The sequence below is a fragment of the Anoplopoma fimbria genome, chromosome 18 (assembly GCF_027596085.1).
Source record: "Anoplopoma fimbria isolate UVic2021 breed Golden Eagle Sablefish chromosome 18, Afim_UVic_2022, whole genome shotgun sequence".
Taxonomy (NCBI): Eukaryota; Metazoa; Chordata; class Actinopteri; order Perciformes; family Anoplopomatidae; genus Anoplopoma; species Anoplopoma fimbria.
In genome coordinates this window covers 21,458,811-21,480,145 of record NC_072466.1, presented here as the reverse complement: position 1 = coordinate 21,480,145, position 21,335 = coordinate 21,458,811, and the positions used below count along the sequence as shown (strand labels likewise).

At 43.0% G+C, this 21,335-nt stretch overlaps 2 protein-coding genes across 5 annotated transcripts in view; one reads left to right on the top strand and one right to left on the bottom strand.

Annotated features, from left to right (window-relative positions):
* Nucleotides 1-1,147: 1,147 nt before the first annotated feature.
* Nucleotides 1,148-15,339, top strand: hmbox1b (homeobox containing 1 b). Its single transcript, XM_054618639.1, has 10 exons — nucleotides 1,148-1,259; nucleotides 3,230-3,892; nucleotides 7,557-7,642; nucleotides 8,095-8,205; nucleotides 10,171-10,324; nucleotides 10,570-10,652; nucleotides 11,264-11,359; nucleotides 12,276-12,370; nucleotides 13,190-13,273; nucleotides 15,179-15,339. The coding sequence occupies exons 2-10, from the start codon at nucleotides 3,237-3,239 to the stop codon at nucleotides 15,320-15,322; spliced, it is 1,509 nt and encodes a 502-aa protein (XP_054474614.1). The 5' UTR covers nucleotides 1,148-1,259; nucleotides 3,230-3,236; the 3' UTR covers nucleotides 15,323-15,339.
* Nucleotides 15,340-19,976: 4,637 nt separating this feature from the next.
* Nucleotides 19,977-21,335, bottom strand: part of LOC129106815 (kinesin-like protein KIF13B) — a 36,996-nt gene continuing 35,637 nt past the window's right edge. For all 4 annotated transcript variants that reach the window (XM_054618045.1, XM_054618048.1, XM_054618049.1 and 1 more), the window contains one exon: nucleotides 19,977-21,274. In XM_054618045.1, the coding sequence (XP_054474020.1) occupies nucleotides 21,024-21,274 (251 nt within the window). In that variant the 3' untranslated portion in view covers nucleotides 19,977-21,023. The remainder of the gene's footprint in view (nucleotides 21,275-21,335) is intronic.

Below are 21,335 nucleotides of genomic sequence, written 5' to 3'. Positions count from 1 at the left end.
AAACATAGGCAAGTATATGTGCTAGTGCTATGACTGCTCTTTTTTTTCAGTTTCTTACATTCACAATCAGTACATAATTGTCAGATTGTACAATTAATATTGTGACTGCCGAGTAGCCTTCTTGTAGAGTTGGGGTCATCATGGGTTTTCTCCTTAGTGTGTGTTTCAGATGTTCTCCTATATTCCTCCTCCTTGGGTTGGTTACGGGGGTCTCAGGGGGCCCCTAGAAAAAAGGGGAATCATTTTTCTTTCTATAATTCAATAAATAAGTTACGTAATGACAGAATATATGACTGTTTTGGTCATTGGTTTGATACACTTTCTGTAGGCAAATAAAATCAGAGGGGGGTCAGTAGTATTATTTGTGTGACTTTCGGGCTCCATGACGAACACCATTACCACCAATTCAATGAGTAGCAAAATCTTTTTTTTACGTTTACAAGAATAACATGGCCTTCTCCTTATTTTTAAAAAGGGCAATAGTTGCCCTTTTTAAAAATAAGGAGAAGGCCATGTTATTCTCATGTCATGGGGCGGCTGTGGCACATGAGGTAGAGCGCTTGTCCCGTAACCACAAGGTTGTTGGTTTAAACCCCTCTACATGCCGAGGTGTCCTTGAGCAAGACACCTAACCCCAAGTTGCTCCCCGGGCGCTTCATTGCAGCCCACTGCTCCTCCGGGATGGGTTAAATGCAGAGAAATAATTTCCCCATTGTGGGACTAATAAAGGCTTAATTATTATTATTATTATTCTGTTTCTAAACCACATTTACATATTTGTAAAATGCCAGAACACATTTCCAAATGTCACTCATGTGTGGCTGCTGAGGTGGTACCCGGGTGGTGCCAGTGGCCCTTGAGCCAGGCAGTGTCAGCTGTGGTCACATTAAAATCTGCATCGCCCTTTGTGACAACTGTACATCAGTGAGCCATCAGCTCCCGTCTCGCCGTCGTTTCTGGGACTTGTAGTTCTTAGAGGAAAGGACGCCGCTGCCCGCTACAGGCCCTCCGAGAGAGTAGAACTACAGTTCCCTCGTCGCTGCTCGGAGGTGTTGCTTGTCAATATGGCTGTTGTCAGACAGACAAAGCAGAGAGGCAAATAATTCGCCTCTGATTAGAAATCCTTGGAAAAGGGGTCGAACAGGGCACAGTGTTCATATCGCGTTATTGTTCGGCTGCAGTAAAAAAAAACAAAAAAAGACTCCGCGTCTTTGCTCCAGCTGCAAAGTTAAATGGTTAAGTGGACGATTTGAACCGAGGTAAGTCGTGTACTTAGATATACACACAGCACTGAGAGTGATGTTATTAATATCAGACCGGCTAACAGCTAGTGTCAGCTAACGTCAGCTAGTGTCAGCGTCGGCTAGACGGCTAGCATGTTATGCTAACGCTAACAGCAGATGCTACGTCGCTAGCTGTCCTCTGCGGGGTTGTCGGTTTATTACAACAACATAAATCAGCGGTACTGGAACATGATAGGAGTAATTCTGTGGGTTTTAGAGGGATTGTAAGCTCAGTGAGGCTGTCACAGAGACGTCTGCTAACGCTAGCTGTCTCTGGGCAAAGGGCGTGAAGGCTGAGCATCACCCAGCAAAACAAACACACATGGACGGGAGAGATGGGCGATGTTGGGACCGTTTAGAAAACTGGCAAAGAAACGAGTTAGCTTTACGCTGGGAGTATCTGATGCACCACACACGCGTCCTGTGTTTAGGTAAGAAAGCTCTTTGTTGTTGTTGTTTTTCGACCTTGTCTTATCTGTGATTTCTTTCTTTCTACTAAGTTCTCGAACTTAGTTGGACTGTTATCACGTTCATCATCATGTGTTGGTGTGACATCTGCCAAACACAGGCCCACTCCAGTGACTCTGGTCCTCTGATTAGAGAAGCTGAAGTAGTGTCACTTCTGATAAACTCATCACCAGAATGTGTTATGTTATGTGACTTACAGGAAAGCAGTGCAGGCTGGTGTGTGTGTGTGTGTGTCAACCACTTAAACCACCCTAAATTGAATAGTTAACTTTGTAAATACTTAACCATACCAAGATGGCTAATGATTTCAAATGCTCAGTTTTGCTCGCAACACACAACTTAGCTCTGTAAAAGACCAACAAAACCCCTCAGACTGTTGAATTGCATGCTCGGGCTAAAGTAACCGGTGTGACAGTTGTCACCAACCACCCCCAGGGATGTGACAGATATCGCAATGATTTACAGCGCTAATAGCCTTGCCTATGAACCCCAAATGACATCTCAAGAAACTAGTTAATGTTCTCCGTTGCTGCTCATCTACCTCGTGGTACAGAAGTAATGTATTTCAGTGCCCACTCAAAGTGACTTTCTCTGTGTGTGTGTGTGTGTGTGTGTGTGTGTGTGAGAAATGTTGCCGATTGTTCTTTTCCTTCCTAAAAGCTTGACGTTACAGACCTTTTTTAAAGATTTATTATATTCACCACGGTCATGTTATCTCCCTTCACGATAACTTTAAAACACAGTCCTCTGCACAGCCTCCACACAGATGTAGAGGGAAAAAATGCCGGTGACCCCTTTTCAAACCGTTTATCATATCAGCACAGGTCTGGGCTGGCACAGAAGATGGAAAAATCTGCCGCAGTCTTGATTCCAGTCGCATTGATTTTGAGCACGGCAAATTGCTTATGAAAAAACACACAGCGTGGGTGGCGCGCCGAGCCGGGGATATGTTGTAGCTCTTAAAGAATGGCAGTCAGAATGTTAAGATAGCATCAGCTGTCAAGGTGACTCTGCGCGCGTTGCCGGCTGGTTCCCAAAAATAGCAGATTTTTTATGCCCGGCCCCTCCCTCCCCCTTTCTTTCTTTCACACTCTTATCTCTCTCGCTCCTGTCATCCTTTTCCTATTTGCTGCCTCTTTATTTTCTTCTTGCAATTTTCACCACCCCTCTCTTTCTACTTCATCCTTCTGACTCTCCTCCGCTGACTCTCTCTGCCTCCCTCCTCCTCTTCCCATCCTTTTCATTTTTCTGCCTCTGCGTTCTTACACTATTTTCCCTACTTAATCCCCTCATTGCCTCCACATCCTTTCATCTGTCTCCTTTCTGCCTGACTTTCGTCCTTTTCTCCATCTTTATTTCTCTTCTTCTTCACTTACTTGCTTTCCTTAACTTCACCCTGCATTTCCTGCTTCCTTCTTCCCCCCCTCCCTCCCTTGTCTCCCCTGTCTCACAACCTGTCTGTCTTGTCCCTCATCCAGCAGCAGGATGTCTGAGTTCAGCGAGGAGCCGCGCTTCACCATCGAGCAGATAGATCTGCTGCAGCGGCTGCGTCGCAGCGGCATGAGCAAGCAGGAGATCCTGCACGCGCTCGACACTCTGGACCGGCTGGACCGGGAGCACGGCGACAAGTTTGGCCGCCGCACCTCTTCCTCTTCCTCCTCCTCGTCCTGCTACGGAGTAGGCGGGGCAAACGGCTGCACCAACAACTCTGCCTCGAATGCCAACAATAGCAACACTGCCTCGGCGACCACCACCACCACTTCCTCCTCCGTGACGTGCAACGGCGGCGAGGGCGGAGCCGGGGATCACTCAGCAACCGCCGCCACCTCATCAACCACGTCCAAAATCTCCACCGCGACGCAGACACAGTTTGGTAGCGGGGGCGGGCTCTCGCCGTCCCCCAGCAACAATTACGACACTTCCCCGCCCCCCGGCCCGCCGCCACCAACCGCCATCCTGCCCTCACCGGTCTCACTGGTGGCTCTGTCGCAGAACGGGCGGGACAGCTTGGCTGCCACGCCCAATGGGAAGCTGTCTCCGCCCAGATACCCGGTGAACAGCGCTGCGGCAGCACGAGCATTCGGGTTCGAAGCTACAGAGGAGGACCTGGACATTGACGACAAAGTGGAGGAGCTGTTGAGGTCAGTAGTAACGGATTTGAAGTGAGCTCCGAACTTTGTTTGGGAAACTTTTAGTTGTCCAAGTTTGAAACACACAATATCCTCCGAGATTGTGGTCATCTTACTACGGCGAGAAAGCTAAAATGTGTGAAAGGCTTCGTTCACTCAAGCGTAATCTCAGTATACTGATCTTGCTGTATGTAATGAACAGCGAATGAATGAAAGAACACATTTCACAAAATGTTCTTGTGTTTAAAGCACACAAGAAAGCACCAAAGGTTCAACATTAAAGGGTATTAACCTTCTTTTCTAATTGATTATTTTTATTTTTACGGTGGCTTGGTTGGAGTCGTTGAGTTTGTCTTTATTGGCGGTAACACCCGTAACGATGAGGCAAGACAGCACAGTTTATGTTTATGTGGGTTAACTACACAGTACCAACTGGAGACTCCACTGAAGCTCCATTGTGTGCAGCTGCTCTGTTGGAACGCATACATCTGTGATGTTCCTATTTCATGTGGCTTTCTGTATGTGTTTCTTTGTTAAAGCGACTATGGAAGCAGCTAAAAGATGTATCATGTGTGCAGCGTTACAGTTCAAGACAGTTTTCCCCTTTGGGGAAAATAAGTTTATGGTATCATGCATATTTAAAAAAAAAAAAAAAAAAAAAAAAAAAAAAAAAAAAGCTGAGGATCAGAGTTTATTCTTGACTTTTTGAAACAGCAGTTGAAAGCACCATTTCACCACAAGGGTTATTTAGTTCTTGAGCTTTTGATCAGATCAAACGATCTTCCTCAGCAGGTGGAGTTTGCCATTTTTTGTAGAATATTTTGATGTTAAAATGTAATTTTGGGGGGGAGGTTCCTTTTTAAAGGTGCAATTAAATTTTTTTCTGGTTGGTTGAACTGTAGATAACAATATGTGAGAAGTTTTGCACTGGTAGTGTCTTTGCAAGATGACAAAAGCTGAGCAGTCACATGTGTTGTGGGCTCCACGTAGCCCTGATGGTGCAGATACATTACTGAGGAGGTGGAGCCACAGCGAAACCTTCTAGCTCTGCTGAGGGCCTTCAGAAGCAGGACAGAGCATTTACTGCCATTCACTTTTTTGCACTACTTCATTATTTTAGCATTGCGCAGACAATAAGCAAGATAAATGGCAACTAATAGTGGAAACAAATAAATGCCAAACAGAAAGGGAAAGTGTCTGCACAGACATTTTCTTTGGCCAACGTTGGGAAAAGCCTTCAGGGGTTCAAGTGACTTTTTGTTAGAAGGAAAGAAGAGAAGTCTTTACAATGGTGCACCTGTGGATCATTGCATGGAATCACATAAGTAACATCAAATAATATTAGGTTTGAAGGAAACTTCACTCACGTTCCAACCTCCAGATCTGAAAAGGGAAGAAAATGCTAAAGTGTCTTAAACCTGCTTTCTCTCTAATGTCCATCACATGGGGGACTCCTCTGGTTGTATAGAAGTCTATGAGAAAATGACTCTACTTCTCTCTTGATTTATTCCCTCAGTAAACATTGTAAACATGAGTTTATGGTCTCAATCTCTAGTTTCAAGACTTCTTCAATACAGCATGAAGTTCATTTAGTAAACGATGGTCCATTTAGAGTAAATAAACTATAAAGAAGATATGCTCTAGGGCGGAGCATTTGGGATTGACAGGTCTAAAACCAAGATAGCGATGGCCATGATGTCACCACCAACCAATCAATTAAGACACAGTGAATACGTCCACTTCTTACATACAGTCTATGGTACCAAATTGAAGAAAATATATATTCGGTATGACAGGTTCTTTTACACCCGTTATTGTGACGGTGTCAGTGTTGATAATCCATCACACTCTCCTCCGCTCAGCCCTCCTGTTGCCTCCCAGCTGCCCCGTCTGAACAGTCGGAATAAGAATAGACCTTCCGAGCTCAGCCTCTGTCCTCATCATTGCGCTGGTGGCCCCATTGCTCATTCATGCTGCCTCTGCATTAAATCACATGTCCTGTTCAGACAGCCCAAGAAGTTAAGTGGCGTTCAAAAGCCCTTGTCCCCTCTGCCTGTAGGACACTCCAGCGCCTCGCCCGGCAGGGCTGCAGGGACGTGACACGCGGTTCGTGCTCGTCGACGATCCCACGGTGCCCTTCTGATTTTTTTTCCACTCTCTTTTAAGCGTCTCTGCAGGGGTTCGGCCTTTTGAGTTGGCGTCCAACAACACCCCCCTCCCCTCCTCCCTCCTCCACTTCCTGCTCCTCCTCCTCAGTCTTGTACAGCAGCTTGTGCTCCATTGATTCAGCGGGTGTCGATACAAGCAGTGTTTTTCTTTTTTTAGCTCTAATTTTAGCTGCGCTGCAAGAGGCTGGTGTGGAGGATATTGATGCTGGATGTCAAGGAGTCGTGACGCATTCTCATTTCAGAAATACACAGAGCACTCATGCACTCTCCATTTTCGACCGCTTGAATCCGAGATAGCGACCAGTTCAAAAGGATGCTGGGATTGTTTGGTTTGAGCACCCGTGCTGTTAAAAGTTGGGTTGGGAGGAGTGGGATGGTGTAGGCGCCCACTGGAGATGCCTTCCGGTAAAAGTTGTTAGTATGGATAAATGCGGTTATACACATCTTACAGGTGTTCACAATGTGTACCAGGATGAGGCACTAAGCCGAGGCCGCCCTGAGCTCGTGGGTGTGCGGCTGTGTACGTCTCACTGTGTATGTATAAGGGAGGGGATTGGCCCGGAGCCAGAAAGCTGGGAGGGTACACCGTGTGACTGCACATGTTCACTCACCGCCCTCCATTCCTGCAAGTCTCTGCATGTTTTGATTTGACGGTGGGATCGTGTCTGCCAAGTACATTTTGGAAATGTTGGCTCAATTCATTAAAGTTCATCCCTTTTGTGTTCCTCTGTAATGCAGTGTTGATCATGTGATGAAGCCATAAAAGGAAAGAACAATACACCGATAATGCTGTCAAAATGCACCGTTGATTAAAATGGACTTTTTCATCAGTTATTATACAATATACCAAACTAGGGCTTGGTAATAAATCTGCAGTATATCAATATCGTAATATCAAACTAGATAACGTCTTAGATTTTGGTACGGCTGCCCCCTCAAAGTCCATTAGTCTAATCGTTGGATTTGTTTTTAGAAGTCTGAGTTTTCTTCAGTCGATTAGTCGTTCCCCAAAAAATTTAGCACATCTCTGCCAAACATTTAAAGTGGTGCTTTGGTGCGATACTTTGTGAAGAGCTTTACAGATCTATTGATTAAATCAACTAATCAGTAAGTTGCCAAAAAACAAATGCTAGTCAACTTCTTTGGTTGAGGACAGCCCTGGATTTAGTAAATTGGTAATATGGCATAAGTGTTGTCTTTTCCTGGTTTTAAAGTTCTGCATTACAGATTATCTATCAAAAATCTCTGACTTTTTCAGTCCTGATACAGATACCTGGGCTTTTGGTATCAGCCGAGCCGAGTACCGATCCGAGACCAGTGTTTAATTTATCTTTTAGATATCAGTCTGTCGTTCAGGTTTTACCTCACCTTACTGAACGAATATGCTGTTGGAGGTCTCCCTATGCAGAATCCCAGCCTGGCTCTCCAGATTTGTCTGTAGACGCTGTACTAAGTGCTGTTGCGTTATGTGTGTGTGTGTGTGTGTGTCTGTGTCTGTGTGTCTGCAGGAGGGACAGCAGCTTGGTGAAAGAGGAGATCAAGGCGTTCCTGGGGAACAGGAGGATCTCTCAGGCCGTGGTGGCACAAGTTACCGGTGAGTAGCAGCACCGTTGCACTCTGAAACCCTGTTGTTCATTTGAAGGGTTTTGTCCATCATGCACGTTTGTTTGTTATTTTACATGCCAGTCAATGTAAAGAAGATCAGATAAAGATTGAAATTCAGAGGAAGAAATCAAAGTTTTTTTTAGATAGATGCAATAATATTGGCAACCACCTTTGCAAACCTGCTGGATCCTCATTTCGAATTCCAAAACAACCAGCAAAAAGGAGTTTAAGTGCACAGCAATATTAGTGGCTACAACTTGTGTGAGAGACAAGCAATGGGAGAAGAAATCAATTCCGAGCTTAGAAGAGAGAGAACACTCCTCCCTTTCTCTCTGGTATTCCTGTCTGTCTGTCTTGAATTCTTCCACGGGTCGTCTACAAATTGTGCCGGGGCTAGACTCTAAACACTCTGTTGTAACTCCATGTCTGGCTGCTTTCCAGGGATCAGCCAGAGCAGGATCTCCCATTGGCTGCTGCAGCACGGCTCCGACCTGAGCGAGCAGAAGAAGAGGGCCTTCTACCGCTGGTACACGCTGGAGAAGACCACACCAGGTACGGCCCAGTCTGTGCAGCTCACGGTAGGGCTGTGCTCAAACTGTGAAGAGGGATGTGGAGGCATGCACTGCAGTCAGCAAGGCCATAATATAAACTAGTTTCATTAAGTTACTCTGAATGCTTTAAAGCAGAGGTTGGGGAGTTTCAAAGTTGGATTTAGAGAAAAGGGAAGCGCAGTAGGAAAACACGCTGCTGCCAGTACTTTCTTAATGAGATGAGTAGAAGTAGACAGTGTTTTGTGCTGCAGTGAGATGTGATGTACAGTATATGATGCATTTGCCTCCTTAAATGATAGTGGGAGCTTGTTGAAGTGTGATGTAAATCGGAGGCTGGTGGAGACGAAGGAACATGGTGTTGTAACAGCAGCCGTTTGTAGGAGCTGAAGTTTAGTGTACCGTCTTCACTTTGGCGCCTGGTTTTTATGGAGTGTTTGCACCGAGGCGGTGACATCCGGTTCTAACAAGTGAGGCCTGATGAGATTGTGTCTTAAAAACTGCATTCTCTCTACTGACAATCAGGGGAGTCTCCTCCGGTTGCAAAAATAATTCTGGTTGTATAGAAGTCTATGAGAAAATGACTCTACTTCTAATTGGTTTATTCCCTCAGTAAACACTGTAAACACGAGTTCATGGTCTCAATCTCTACATTCTCTACGTTCATTTAGTAAACGATGGTCCAGATTCCAAGATGGCGAGGGTGAAATCGCCAAATCAAGGCTTCATAACATCAATCCACAAACCAATGGATGATGTCACAATGACTACGTCTACTTCTAATATACAGTCTATGGTTGCACCAGTTTAGTTTTAACTGTTAACCTAGATTACATTTTACTCTTTACTTTACTCTTGCACCAAAACTTTAAACTCCTATTCCCTTTTTCTAAATGGATTGAGCAAAAGTTCCTTTGAAGAAAGCTAAGGTACAGACTGGACTTAATTGAGTTGTATGATGCTGCTGATACCATTTCAGCAAGGAAACTGTTCTGGAGCAAAACAGGAATATCTTATTATTTTTCCATCTTGCCCCATTCATTCGGTCCAACAAGTTTTTCTAAAAGGAGGAGAAATTAGAGCTTCTCTTTTTAGCTTGCTGGCAAACAAACAATATGACGATTTGTGAAGGGAAACGTAAAAGTTCCAAAAGTAACTTCTCTCGATCAACTTGTTGTAATGGTATTTTGCTTTTGTGGACAAAAGACACACAGTCACAAGTCGAGTCTGTTGCCTCACACGACCTTAAATCCACACAAAGAAACAGCAGGCCTCACGCTGTCTTCAGTTCCCCTGCTGTGCATATAAGCACATACGCGTGCGCGGTGTCGACCTGCAGCCGGGCAGCCGACATCCCACACCTCGTCCTCTGCGGCTTGTTCCTCTGTGGAGCCCTGCCAACACCGACAGCAGTGGAAACGGCTCCATGCTATTTCTGTCCAGACGGAGCCGGGCCCAGCCCCGTACATGCACGCCTCCATCACTGCTGCAGAGAAGAAGTGACGCCCCGTCCATGCAGCTCTGATAACACTGACTGTTGCTGGGCGACCCAGTTAGGCCACGCTCGCAACGAGGTTATGATACTGAGCCTGCGATAAATATCTAAGCTGGTACCGGGCTTGTTTAATGAGGTTTTTTTTTGTGTGCAAATCAAACCTTTTGTGTGCTTTTCTTTTCTGCTGGGGTTGTGATTTCAGACGAGGCAGCGCAGTCTTTGTCAGCACTATTCAGTCGAGTTTATAATCGGAATGTATTATGAGATTCGCAGAAGGCGACGTGCATTCTGGCATACATTTTTATGGAGGGGATGGGCTCGCTGGCTGTTGTCTGCTGCGCTCAGTTCATCTGCCACTACACACATTATTACTTCATTATGTGCTTCCAAGGCACAAACTCACCTGCAGACTGTTTGTTCCCAAGGATGACTCTTCCTCTACCGCCTTCATATGTCATTTACTGACGCTTCCAGGTGCCACTCTGAACATGCGGCCAGCCCCGTTACCTCTGGAGGAAATGGAGTGGAGACAAACCCCGCCCCCCATCACCACCGCCCCCGGGACCTTCCGTCTGCGTCGTGGAAGTCGCTTCACTTGGAGGAAAGAGTGCCTGGCAGTTATGGAGAGGTGAGAGGGGAGGAAGAGCAGTCGATTTAAAGATGATAATTGGGTGATAGTTTGTTTCATAACTTCTCGCTTATTTCCACATGGAGTTGAGGAAACATTGCTACCTTCTGCGAGACAACGAGCCCAGGACTCTTGTCATACAGCGTTAATATCGGCTCGGTGGAACCGCATACATAACTCCAGTTTGTTGACCTCGTCCGTGTGTCGTGAAATTAATTTAATCAGTGCGACTCCTCTATTTTTAGCTACTTCAACGACAACCAGTACCCAGATGAGGCCAAACGGGAGGAGATAGCAAACGCCTGCAACGCTGTTATTCAGAAGCCAGGTAAACCACAGAATGGTCAAACAATGGTCAGGGAATTGTCAGAACGATTCAATTCAAACATTGAGATGTGTGTGATTTGATACTGGCTTCATTTATAAGAATTACTGTATATAATGGAAATACACTGATTGTTACCTTGGAAATGTTCCCTATCTCCACTGCCCTTCTAATCTGTCAGCCATGCATCGATGACATCTTTAAACATCTAGTGGGTTACAAAGCAGCCTCTATTAATTAAGTTGAAAATGTATCTGCAACAATTTAGCAAAAAGAGAATCAGAAGTGAATATTTGCTGGTGCTCTTTTGCGATTAGGGTATTTCTAAATTTTCGAAACCAAACGTCTGTGTCATATCTGTTTTGTGATCTGCTCTTTACGCCATGGAATAAAAAGTTATTTCTTTTCAACAGATATAATTTAACAATCATCACTCCACTCCTGAGATAATTGCATTTATACAAGTGGAATTCACAGCTTGAGGGAGCAGATGGATAAAAAAACAAAAAACAAAACAGCGTTGGAGCAGACTAGAACAACATTTTTAATTGTGAGTGCTGAGAAAGTGATACAAGATGCACCGAGTTACCGGATTGTCTTGTGATTTGTTTCAGGGAAGAAGCTGTCTGATCTGGAGAGGGTCACCTCCTTGAAAGTGTACAACTGGTTCGCCAACCGTCGCAAAGAGATCAAGAGGCGGGCCAACATTGGTAATGTGGCTTTGGGGAGGGACCACAAATGTCCACATTGACTTTTGATTGCAGTACAACGCACATTCCATTACATCCATTTGAGATTCCGACATTCCAGGTTTAATAACAGCGATTAATTAAAAAAAAATGTTAGTGTGTGATATTTTACATCCCTCTACAGCAGTGGTTCCCGACCTCCACAGTCCTGTCAGATGAGCTGGCATTTTTCAAATGGATGTGGGATGGATGTTGTTTATCACTCATAACTATATAAAAGTAACATTTTAACTAGTTCTTTAACTAAATATATAAGCATTTATCCATTATTTTTAGCTAACTATTTAAACTGTTTGTCCATTACTCTTAGCTAACTATTTTAACTATTTATCTATTACTTTTAGCTAACTATTGCAACTGTTTACCCATGATTGTTAGCTAACTATTTCAAACATGTATCCATTACTTTTAGCTAAATATTTTAACTATTTATCCATTACTTTTAGCTTACCATTTTAATAATTCATCACTTACTTTTAGCTAACTAGTTCAACTGGTTAACCATTTCTTTCCATGCACTCTCAGTTGCCACATGCTGATCCCAGTGTTCTATTGTTACAGCTCTCTCAGTAGGTCAATAAAGTGAACGCTTTAATAGGTACACCTGGTATCACTGTTCATAGTCTACTTTTGTGATGCCTCATCAAGAGGAAGATCAGAGGTGATAATTCAAATTTGCAATGTGCAATAGATTTTAGAGGTGTACTTAATAAAGTGCCACAAAGTGTATTTTTTAAATCAAAATCGATACAATTTTCTTTCTGATAAATTCAGCTACTCTACAATCTTTCCATGTACCCTTGATGGGGAATCAATGCCCTGTAGTATGTAATCAGGGATCCATCTTAAATCTAATAATCCATCCTCTTCCTCCAAGAAGCCACAATCCTGGAGAGCCATGGGATAGACGTCCAGAGTCCAGGGGGACACTCCAACAGCGACGACATCGACGGGAACGACTTCTCGGAGCAGGTAGAGAGCCATTAGGAAACATAAAACCCCATTTATGTTCCAGACAGCACTGCGAACGACAGGGTCTGGTTAAAGAGAGAGAGGTCAATTCTTAGTGTGTTACAGCATATGTTTTTATTTGCTCATTTACATTTTTTTTTCATAATTTTTTTTATGGATCAGCCTCTTGCTAACCATTAACATCCATCCCTCCACATCCAAGGCTCACTCTGTTCTTGGACGGCACTCAGTATTCCAGTCATTATTTAAATGTGATCATGCATTTTACATGTTTACATCAGCGGACTTCACTAATAAGCTTCCCTTTTCTTTGGTTAAAGTTAATAAGTGAGATCAGCAGCTTATGGTGTTTGTTCGGTGGCCTCACGTGCACATCACTCTTCTCAGATACACACACAAAGAATTGCAAGAACATTTGAACTGCCTTTTTCCTTCAGGTGAACACTGAATATATTCATCCCCAAATATAGAAGGAAAAATTGCTACTCAAAACTGTTGCTCAAGGCACATTGATAAACAAACGCTTGCTCTTTTCTTTTTTCTTATCACCAATGGAAACTAAGCAGGAGCAATGGAAAATAGCAACGCTCCGTATTATTGTAGAAACCTACAGTTGAAGATTGTGTTTAAGTTTAAGCCCTCTGGCTTTACTCTTGATTGCATGCAAACATGCAAACCCTCCTGTCAAGTCATTGCTGCTGAAAGTCAAAAGAGCCAGTTAAAGGTGACCGTTTAAGCTAATGAGTAATGAGCAGAGGGCGCCATTATCATTTTTTTGAAATTCTACTTGACTAAACGGCTACTTTTTGTTTCCTCCAGGCATGTGACCTGCCCTATTTTGACAAGAGACCTCTCAGCCGACCCTTTGGCCTTTACCGACTGGAGCCCACCTCGCCAACGCAGGTATATCCCCACAGAAAACACGTCAGTATGTCAACAACAACAATGCATATGCATTTTTAGCCTAGTAGGATCTGGTTCTCTTTAACCTGGGTTACATTTTTGGCGCCATGCCGGTCTATTCCAATCAGCATTTTAGCAATTACGTAGCTGCACATCGTTGTGCCTGTTGTTTGCCGGATGCATTACTCTCCAAAGTCCAAAGAGAGGGCAAGGGGAACTCACAATCAACTCACATGAGGTTAAGTGCTGTTCCTTCACCACAATTATTCTCTCATTACATGTCTTTAAATAGCCATCAAAATACAGTAATCAGGCGGCATGTCACTTTAAAGTTGATTTGATGCCATCGCTCCTACTCAGTGGACCTTAGCTTTTAACAACCAAAATAAGTTGCTTTCACAAATTCAAACTGCAGAGGATAAGATAATATTGTTTTCTATTTTTTGGTCGCAGCACACTGCAGGATCATAGTATTTCATGCTCCTATTTACAGACTAATTTGTGCTGCGATAGAATGGCATGTCCAACATCACAATATACTTTTCTAGCCATGAGGAATTATTTGAAAACTTTTGTTTTAAGAACAGCTCTCATTGCACTGAGTTTTCCTTTTCCTAATGTCACTGACCACTTTCTATTTCATTATTATTTCTTATAGCCTCAAAAGTAAATGCATCAGTTTGAAGGGAATCAAAGGTGGCGATATTGGAAATAATTAACTTTTTTTTTTCCTTTGGTGAAACCATGTTTGACCAGAGATTGTCTTAATGTCTGTTTGTTTTATATATAGCTGGAGCCAGGAGATTATTATCTTAGCTTAACTACAGCCTGACTTTGTCCAATGGTTAAAATATCTGCCTGCTATCACCTCTAAAGATCACTAATTATCCCATTATATTTCGTCTTATTAACGTTATAACGTGTGGATAAGTGATTTTATTTTTTAAAGGTGCTTGATGAAAGATATTTCCACTTTTGGACATAGCCAGGCTAGCCGTTTTCTCTTGCTTTCAGTTGCTAGGCTAAGCTAAGCTAGCTGTTGATCACAATTGATCATTTGCTAAGCCTCGCCCCCCCCTTTGTTACTGATGCTACACCTGTCAAGCTGTCTCTTCTATCGTTCAGCACATCATGCGGTTTACAATGATCACTGCCACACAGTCACCAATTAGAATTCTGTCATTTTTGAAATAGTGGTAGACACATTTGTAGCCGTCAACAATCTGTTTTGCTAGCTGATGACAAGCTAACAACAAGTTGGTTGAAGATGCCATCTTGAAAGTTCCATGTGAAAATGTCTTAAATATGCACTATAAATATGATAAATATGATTCTACTGAAACATAGCCCTGTTTGGCTGCTTACCTGACATACAATAGGTGTTTTCACTGCTTACATTACAAGAAAACAGGTTTTTAGGCTGAGGACTTACTGTTGTGTTGACCAATCAAAATATTATTTTGCGTTACAACTTTACCTGGGGTTCATGTAGCGTTAACTTTCCCTGATTCAATAAAGATTAGGACAGAGCCAGGTCACATTGGATGTGCTATCTGTGAATGTAACCTGTATACGACAAAATACTACAAATGAATGTAGTATAGTCAGTAGTAATACTGGGCTACTACTGTAGTTAAGCTAGTATAGTATATGCTAACGATTATAGCTAACATTAGCCGTTTAATAAATACCTTACACCTTTGCTCTTGTGTTTTTGGAAAGGATGAGAAAAGACACTACTACTACTTACCACAGCCTCACACACACCACGCCAACATCCAGAAGTCCAAAGCTTGACAGGCCCGTCGGGCCCAATCAGAGTAGGGTAGGGTTGAACTGCACACATGCTGACTTTCCTGACCGTGGTGGCCCTTGGTCTCCCCACTCTCCCTGTCCCCGTCTCAGGAGGACAGCGCGGCGCACAGCGAGCACCAGGACCCCATCTCTCTGGCCGTGGAGATGGCCGCCGTCAACCACACCATCCTGGCCCTGTCCAGAACCGGAGGGGTCCCCAACGACATCAAGACCGAGTCCCTGGAGGACGAATGAACCCCGCGAGAAAACTGGAGGGGAAGAGAAAAAAAATGACAAGAGTCGGGGGGGGGGGGGGTTTAACGGGATAGAGGAGTGAAACGTGGAGCTCCCCAAAAAAAAAAAAAAAAAAAAAAAAAAATAGAGACCAAAATAATGATACTTAGTAAAACTTGTGAATCTGGCCCTCAGCCATCCCTTGCCAGCTGTTCCTTCTTTCTCTCCCCTTTCCCCCTCAACTCCCCTCCACCTGCAAAGTCCATGTAAACAGTAATCCCCCCCCCCAATGTACTGACACAGCTGGCGGCACCAGATCACCACACGTCCTCCGATCTCGATGAAAACGTTCCACGGAAAGGATAAAAGGGGGCAATCCAGGCCTTTTAAACCCCGACCCCCCCCAAAAAAACGATGGCCCTGGTCTGTCTCTCTCTGAACTCCCAACCCCCACCCCCTCGAACATGCTCTCTCCTCACAGGATACCTCCTCTCTTCCCTCTCCAGGTCCAGCCTGGTTGTCTGAGCCGACCCTCAGTTTATCTCACCTCACCGTCAACCTCAGAATAATAATGTGTACTGTATATATCATATATATATATGATATATAAGATATATATATATATATATATATATAAATATATATATGGTTCTTATGGTTCTCAGCCACACTCTACCTACCTACGTACCCCTCAAGATTCACCTTCTTCATCGTGCAGTTTGTCGGAGGAGCGGCCTCCAGCTATTGTCTGGGTAAAGACTGATGGTGAGAGTTTTCCTTCTCTCCCTCTCTGGACGGATCATCAGAGAGGATCATATCAGCAGACGAACTTCTTTCCTCTGTAGTCCTCAGTGGAGTGGCTTCTTGGTTCCTACAGTCCACCTGCTGTTGGATGAAAACCTCTATAAAAAAGTAGCCTAAAACCTTGAGGCTGGCCTTAACAACTGCATCTTTACTTTTTTGCAGTATACAGCAGGTTTTCAAGTTCTTTTGTTTTTTTTTCTCTCCCTGACCACAAGAACTTTTAAGTATGCACTAATGTATACTTAAAAGTCAAAATCAATGTTAAGGTTTATATCCAACAGCAGCAGTAGTTTTAGTTCCTTCACCTGCATTTCCCTCTGTGTTTTAACCCAAGTGGCGACTGGATATACAATCATCTTGCCTTGGTATTTAGCTTCCCAGTGACACTATCGTTAAGTACTCGAGGATACGAGAATCAAATTTAGGGTCAATGTGATAATCAAGCAAACTTAAGCTATCCGATAAGGGGAATTGTGCTTTGTTTTTTTTAATGTCATCCATGCCAAAGGAAAAGACGCTCGGGGCGAAGAGGCTGAGCTGAGACTGGATGAACGCGAAACGGCGTCTTCAGATCAAAGCGATTTCTACGAACTCCTCTGGCGTCCGTAGGTCGTTTCTCACGCACAGCGAAGCCTCTCGTATGTGGGCTGGACACTACAGCAGGCCTGTGTCGGTAAAGATAGGTATTAGCAGCCAGAAGTATAATGAGAAATTACCCCTAAGCTATTTACTACTTGTTCTGTGACGCTGCCTCTTTATAATAGCCTAAAGAATGTGCTTTCAGAAGAAATTGTTTTTTAAATATCGGTGGTATCAAATTAGACTAAATCCACACTGGAAACGGTTAAGAATATCAGAACTTCTGAGCAGATTTTTTACTTTTATTTCATCTATATAGCCTCAAAAGGTAAAAGCACCACTTTGAAAGGAATCAAAGACATTTAAAGTGGCGATATTGGAAATAATCTTCTCTTCTTTTTTTTTTTTGCCCAAGGTGGAACTTTTCCAAAACCATCTTTGAGCGGAGAAACTTGTTCTGTCTGTACGCTTAATATGAAGCTAGAGCCAGGAGACAGTTAGCTTAGCTCAGCTACGGTTAGCCTGAATCCAAAGATTGAAAAAATGCCTGCTAGCACCGCTAAAGCTCACTATTTAACCCTTTATATTTCGTCTACTTAAAGCCATACAAAATAAATGAAGTTTAAAAAAGACAAGTAGATGGTTATGCGCTGAAAACCCTTTTTATACTTCTGCAGGCGATATAAGGTGTTGATTAGTGAGCTTTAAGGCGCTAGCTGGAAGATATAATCACTTTCGGACAGAGCCAGGCTAGAAACTTTCGCCTGCTTTCAGTGGCTATGCTAAGCTAAGCTAACGGTCTCCTCCCTGCAACTGTATCTAGCATACAGGGATGAGTGGTATCGTTCTTCTCATCTCACTCTCGGCAAAAAGGCAAATGAGCGTATTTCTCAAAATCTCAAACTATTGCTTTAAAGGGAACCCCTGCCTTAGTGATGGTTCTGGAGAACTGGGAAATATTCTACTAAGCAGTTTTCCGGAAACTCTCATGTAATGCCTCATGTTTTCAATAGTCAAATATGGACATTAATGGGGTTCCATATATTCTGGATCCTGCTTGTAGAACAGCTCCCAGCCCTGGGCTGTAGTCTAGTAAAGCTATTTAAATCTACCGCTTCTGGGTATACGAAGCTGTGAATACAGGGACTCGGTACTGGGAACTGTGTTTCAAAAAGAAAAGGTTGATAGATAAAAACAATATGTATTTATACTCATTTTTTATGGTAATGTACAAAAAAAGAATGACATATGTTTTGAAATGAAACATGCTGTTATTGTTAAATTAATCACCTTTTTTTTTTTTTTTTTTTTTTTTTCTTTCGTGTCATCCCTTATTTGACTGAACAACAGTCCCCCCCCCTGTTTTTGTCGGAGGTAGTAAGCTGTTTAGTGAAAGATGAAAATGATGCACCTTATTTAGAATAAGAATTGCTGTTGACGAAGCTAAAAATGTAACCTTCCCTTCCTTAAAAGATGACAAATGTCCAGTATGCTGTGACGGGCTGGTGTGAAAAAAACCATTTCAGTACAGCACCGTATCATTTTAGATCAAAGCTCCAGTATGTGCTGTTCTATCCCTGAAACAACGCCACACCAAACTCCATAGTGAAATGTAGTAGAGAGAAGTAGTTCCATCTATAATGAATACTACAAGTACATTATTTATAACTAGAGACCGCCTCCAGTTAGATTTGTATGAAATTATAATGCAGAGTTCCATCTTGTTGCCATACTATTGAAGTTCTCGTCACTAGGGCAGTGCCCGCTTTCTCGAGAACCGCTCACCCAAACAACTTCACACTCGACCCTGCGCTTCCTTTGTCTCCTCAGCAATACACCCGCCAAGTGTGAAGTTGATCGGATGAACAATTTTTAAGAAAATTACTTGTCCCGTAGATATCAGCTCTTTTCAAATATCCGAGATTGAGCTGTACCCAGCATGCTGTTCAGAGGTGTAACAGTTACTGCCCGTTCCAGTACCCATACTTCTATATTATTCAGTATGCCAGAAAAAGTTTGAGTATGTCCCATTGCGTAGGATGTCAAACGCAGTATGCCCAAAAGTACCTGGACGTCCCACTGCATCCACTCGCATTTTGCATTATGCAAGACAGCAAGCTTTTCTGGCTAATCTGACCAATAATCCTCTGCCCCGCAAATTCATGAGGGTCAAAGGGCAAGTTGTAATGTTATGACAAAGTATTATGTCCCTACTGTAAGTATGTATACTTTGCCAGGGCAGCTGCAGTATGACCTAAAAGTAAAAAGTATGGGCAGCGTTAATATTGTAGCGAATAACAGCGGGGGAGCTGTACCCAGCATGCTGTTCTGCGGTGGAACAGTTAGTAGAGGTTCCCTCTCATTACACTTTAATGAAATAAATATGTCCTTTTAGATCACGCACATTATAGTTTTTAATATAGTATGAACCTCTGCCGAGTGTATGTTGACAAAACGCCATTTGAAATTGACCAAACCTCTTTTTCCTATGGAGTTTGGTGTGACATTCTCTCCCCATTCAGAGTATTGTGTGTTTAGAAATAGTCAAATAAGTGGTGCGTGGATTGGAAGAAGAAGACACAGAGTGCGTTTAGAGATTATTCTCTCACTATAAGACACTTTTAAATGAATTGCCTTATTGTGTGAGAGATTCCACGGCCCAATTGGCGAGTTCAAGTTTTCAATCCAGCAGTATTTTGTATGGCCATTCAAGCTTGACAGAAATGTTTTTGCCGGGGTGGAAGAAAGAACCCTCAGGTGCTCAAGAAGATTTGTTGCTTTTCCCAGAGAAAAGTGTATCTGTAAAGGTACTGAAACCTGAGACAGGCCGTCCCCGTCCGACGTGGTGCGTTCTCCAGTGGTAGTGCTTACTCTGAGGGGGCGTCCTCTCGTGGTGTGTCAGGGTCAACATGTCTACATGTCCTTCCGTGTCCCCAGTGCAAACACCATCCACTTCATCTCAGTACAGCTCTGCAAAAGAGGACTGAATGCTGTTGTATCAATCTCAACTCTAGTTAAGTTCAAAATTACTGTATTGCCCATTTCACAATTTAGTGCCTTTTTTGGACAGTAGACTGTTCTGTAATTAAGATGTAGTATATATACATTTTTTGTACAGTTTCTTTGTTCATTTTTTTAACTTGTGTTTATTTTAGTATGATATATATATATATACATATATATATATAATGTACAAGAGAATAAAGCTATATCAATGAGACTTTTCCTGGGTTCACCATCTTGTCGGCCGCAAATCTGTTCACAAATCGATCACACATTGACAAGAGCAGAATGAAATTTATTCAACAATATAAAAAGGTGATTTTGCTTCTCACCATCAATATCATGTCTTCTTTAAATAAATAAGCATTCAGGCATGGTATAAAATATCTTGTTTAACAGACAAAAATTAATACCATAATCACAAAAATTAATACCATAATCACTCAAGTATCCCCATGCACACAGTATAATTCAAAAGTTTCTAGTGGAAAAGAAATATCCCCAAAATATTCTATTTAAAAGAGGTCACTTCCAATCAATTGACACATAAGTTGATTAAAAAAGTTGCAAAATGTCAGTAGAATTTGTCAAAAAGTGAGTGCAAGTTTTTTTTTCCTTTCTAAAACAGTAGATTACACATTCAAGAGCCAAAATAAGCTCCAGTTAAACAGTTTTTAAACCGTCTACAGCAGGTTGGTGGTATTTCACTAAGGCACATCGAAGTAGTAGTCGTAATATTTTTTTTAAAAGGCACGCAAATAAAATTAACGACACCGAGAGGTTTAAAACAATGTCGGAAGTCAATCCAATACATGCAGCTGTGTGATACATCATAAACAGTAGAAATACGAGCACATGAAGGTGTCGTGTAACCTTTGGAGTCTCACGGTGTTAAGTTATCCAGTGAACTTTAGATTTGTTTAACAGTCTTTTGCCTGGCAGGTGAAAAACCTATTTTTAAAGAAAAGATGTGCCGAGTCCTTTGAAATGAATCACTGAGAAAATTGTATTTTTGCATCGACACACTTAAAAATCATTGTCATTTTCTGATAAAACAGTAGTTTCTTGTAGATTTCAATGTCTAAGTAAATTAGGTATGCTACAGTCCTTACATGCGACGGGTGAGAGGGTTCCCTCACCCAACAGAGCAGTGTGGACTGAATCATCGTTTGTCGCCCAAACTTACAGTAAAGGACCAGATGCAGTGAAGCCTGAAGTCGATCAGCCCAAATAAAAGCGTGTTGTCACTCTTTCTTAAAGCTTACCCTATAATCACGTCAACCAGCTGCAGCATGCGGGTGTCTGATAGTCAGCCATTAAGCAGATTCTGGGCCTCTCAAGTATTCCAAGACTTGCGGTTCTCTCCTCTGTGTCGGCCGGTCGATGCCCCTCCACCTTCGCCTTTGGCCAGAGCGGTAAGTGCCGCCAGGTTCGGGCTGGATCCAGACAAGTTGGCACTACGGCGCTTTTGCTGTTGCCGGCGCCGCTTGCCGCCGGCCCTGCTCACCCTGTCCGGCCTTACCAGCACGCCGTAACCGGGGTTACAGTGGAAGTAGTGCTTGCCTCCCACTGAACCGTCATTCTTTCCTGGAGGAAAGACAGAGAAAGGTACGTTTGAGATCAGAGTGGTGATAGAGCTAAGTAGAAT

Coding starts and splice junctions, on each gene's coding strand:
- hmbox1b (XM_054618639.1), top strand. CDS start 3,237: ATGTCTGAGTTCAGCGAGGAGCCGCGCTTCACCATCGAGCAGATAGAT. Junction 11,360..12,275: donor CAAGAGGCGGGCCAACATTG/GTAATGTGGCTT, acceptor TCTTCCTCCAAG/AAGCCACAATCCTGGAGAGC. Junction 13,274..15,178: donor AGCCCACCTCGCCAACGCAG/GTATATCCCCAC, acceptor TCCCCGTCTCAG/GAGGACAGCGCGGCGCACAG.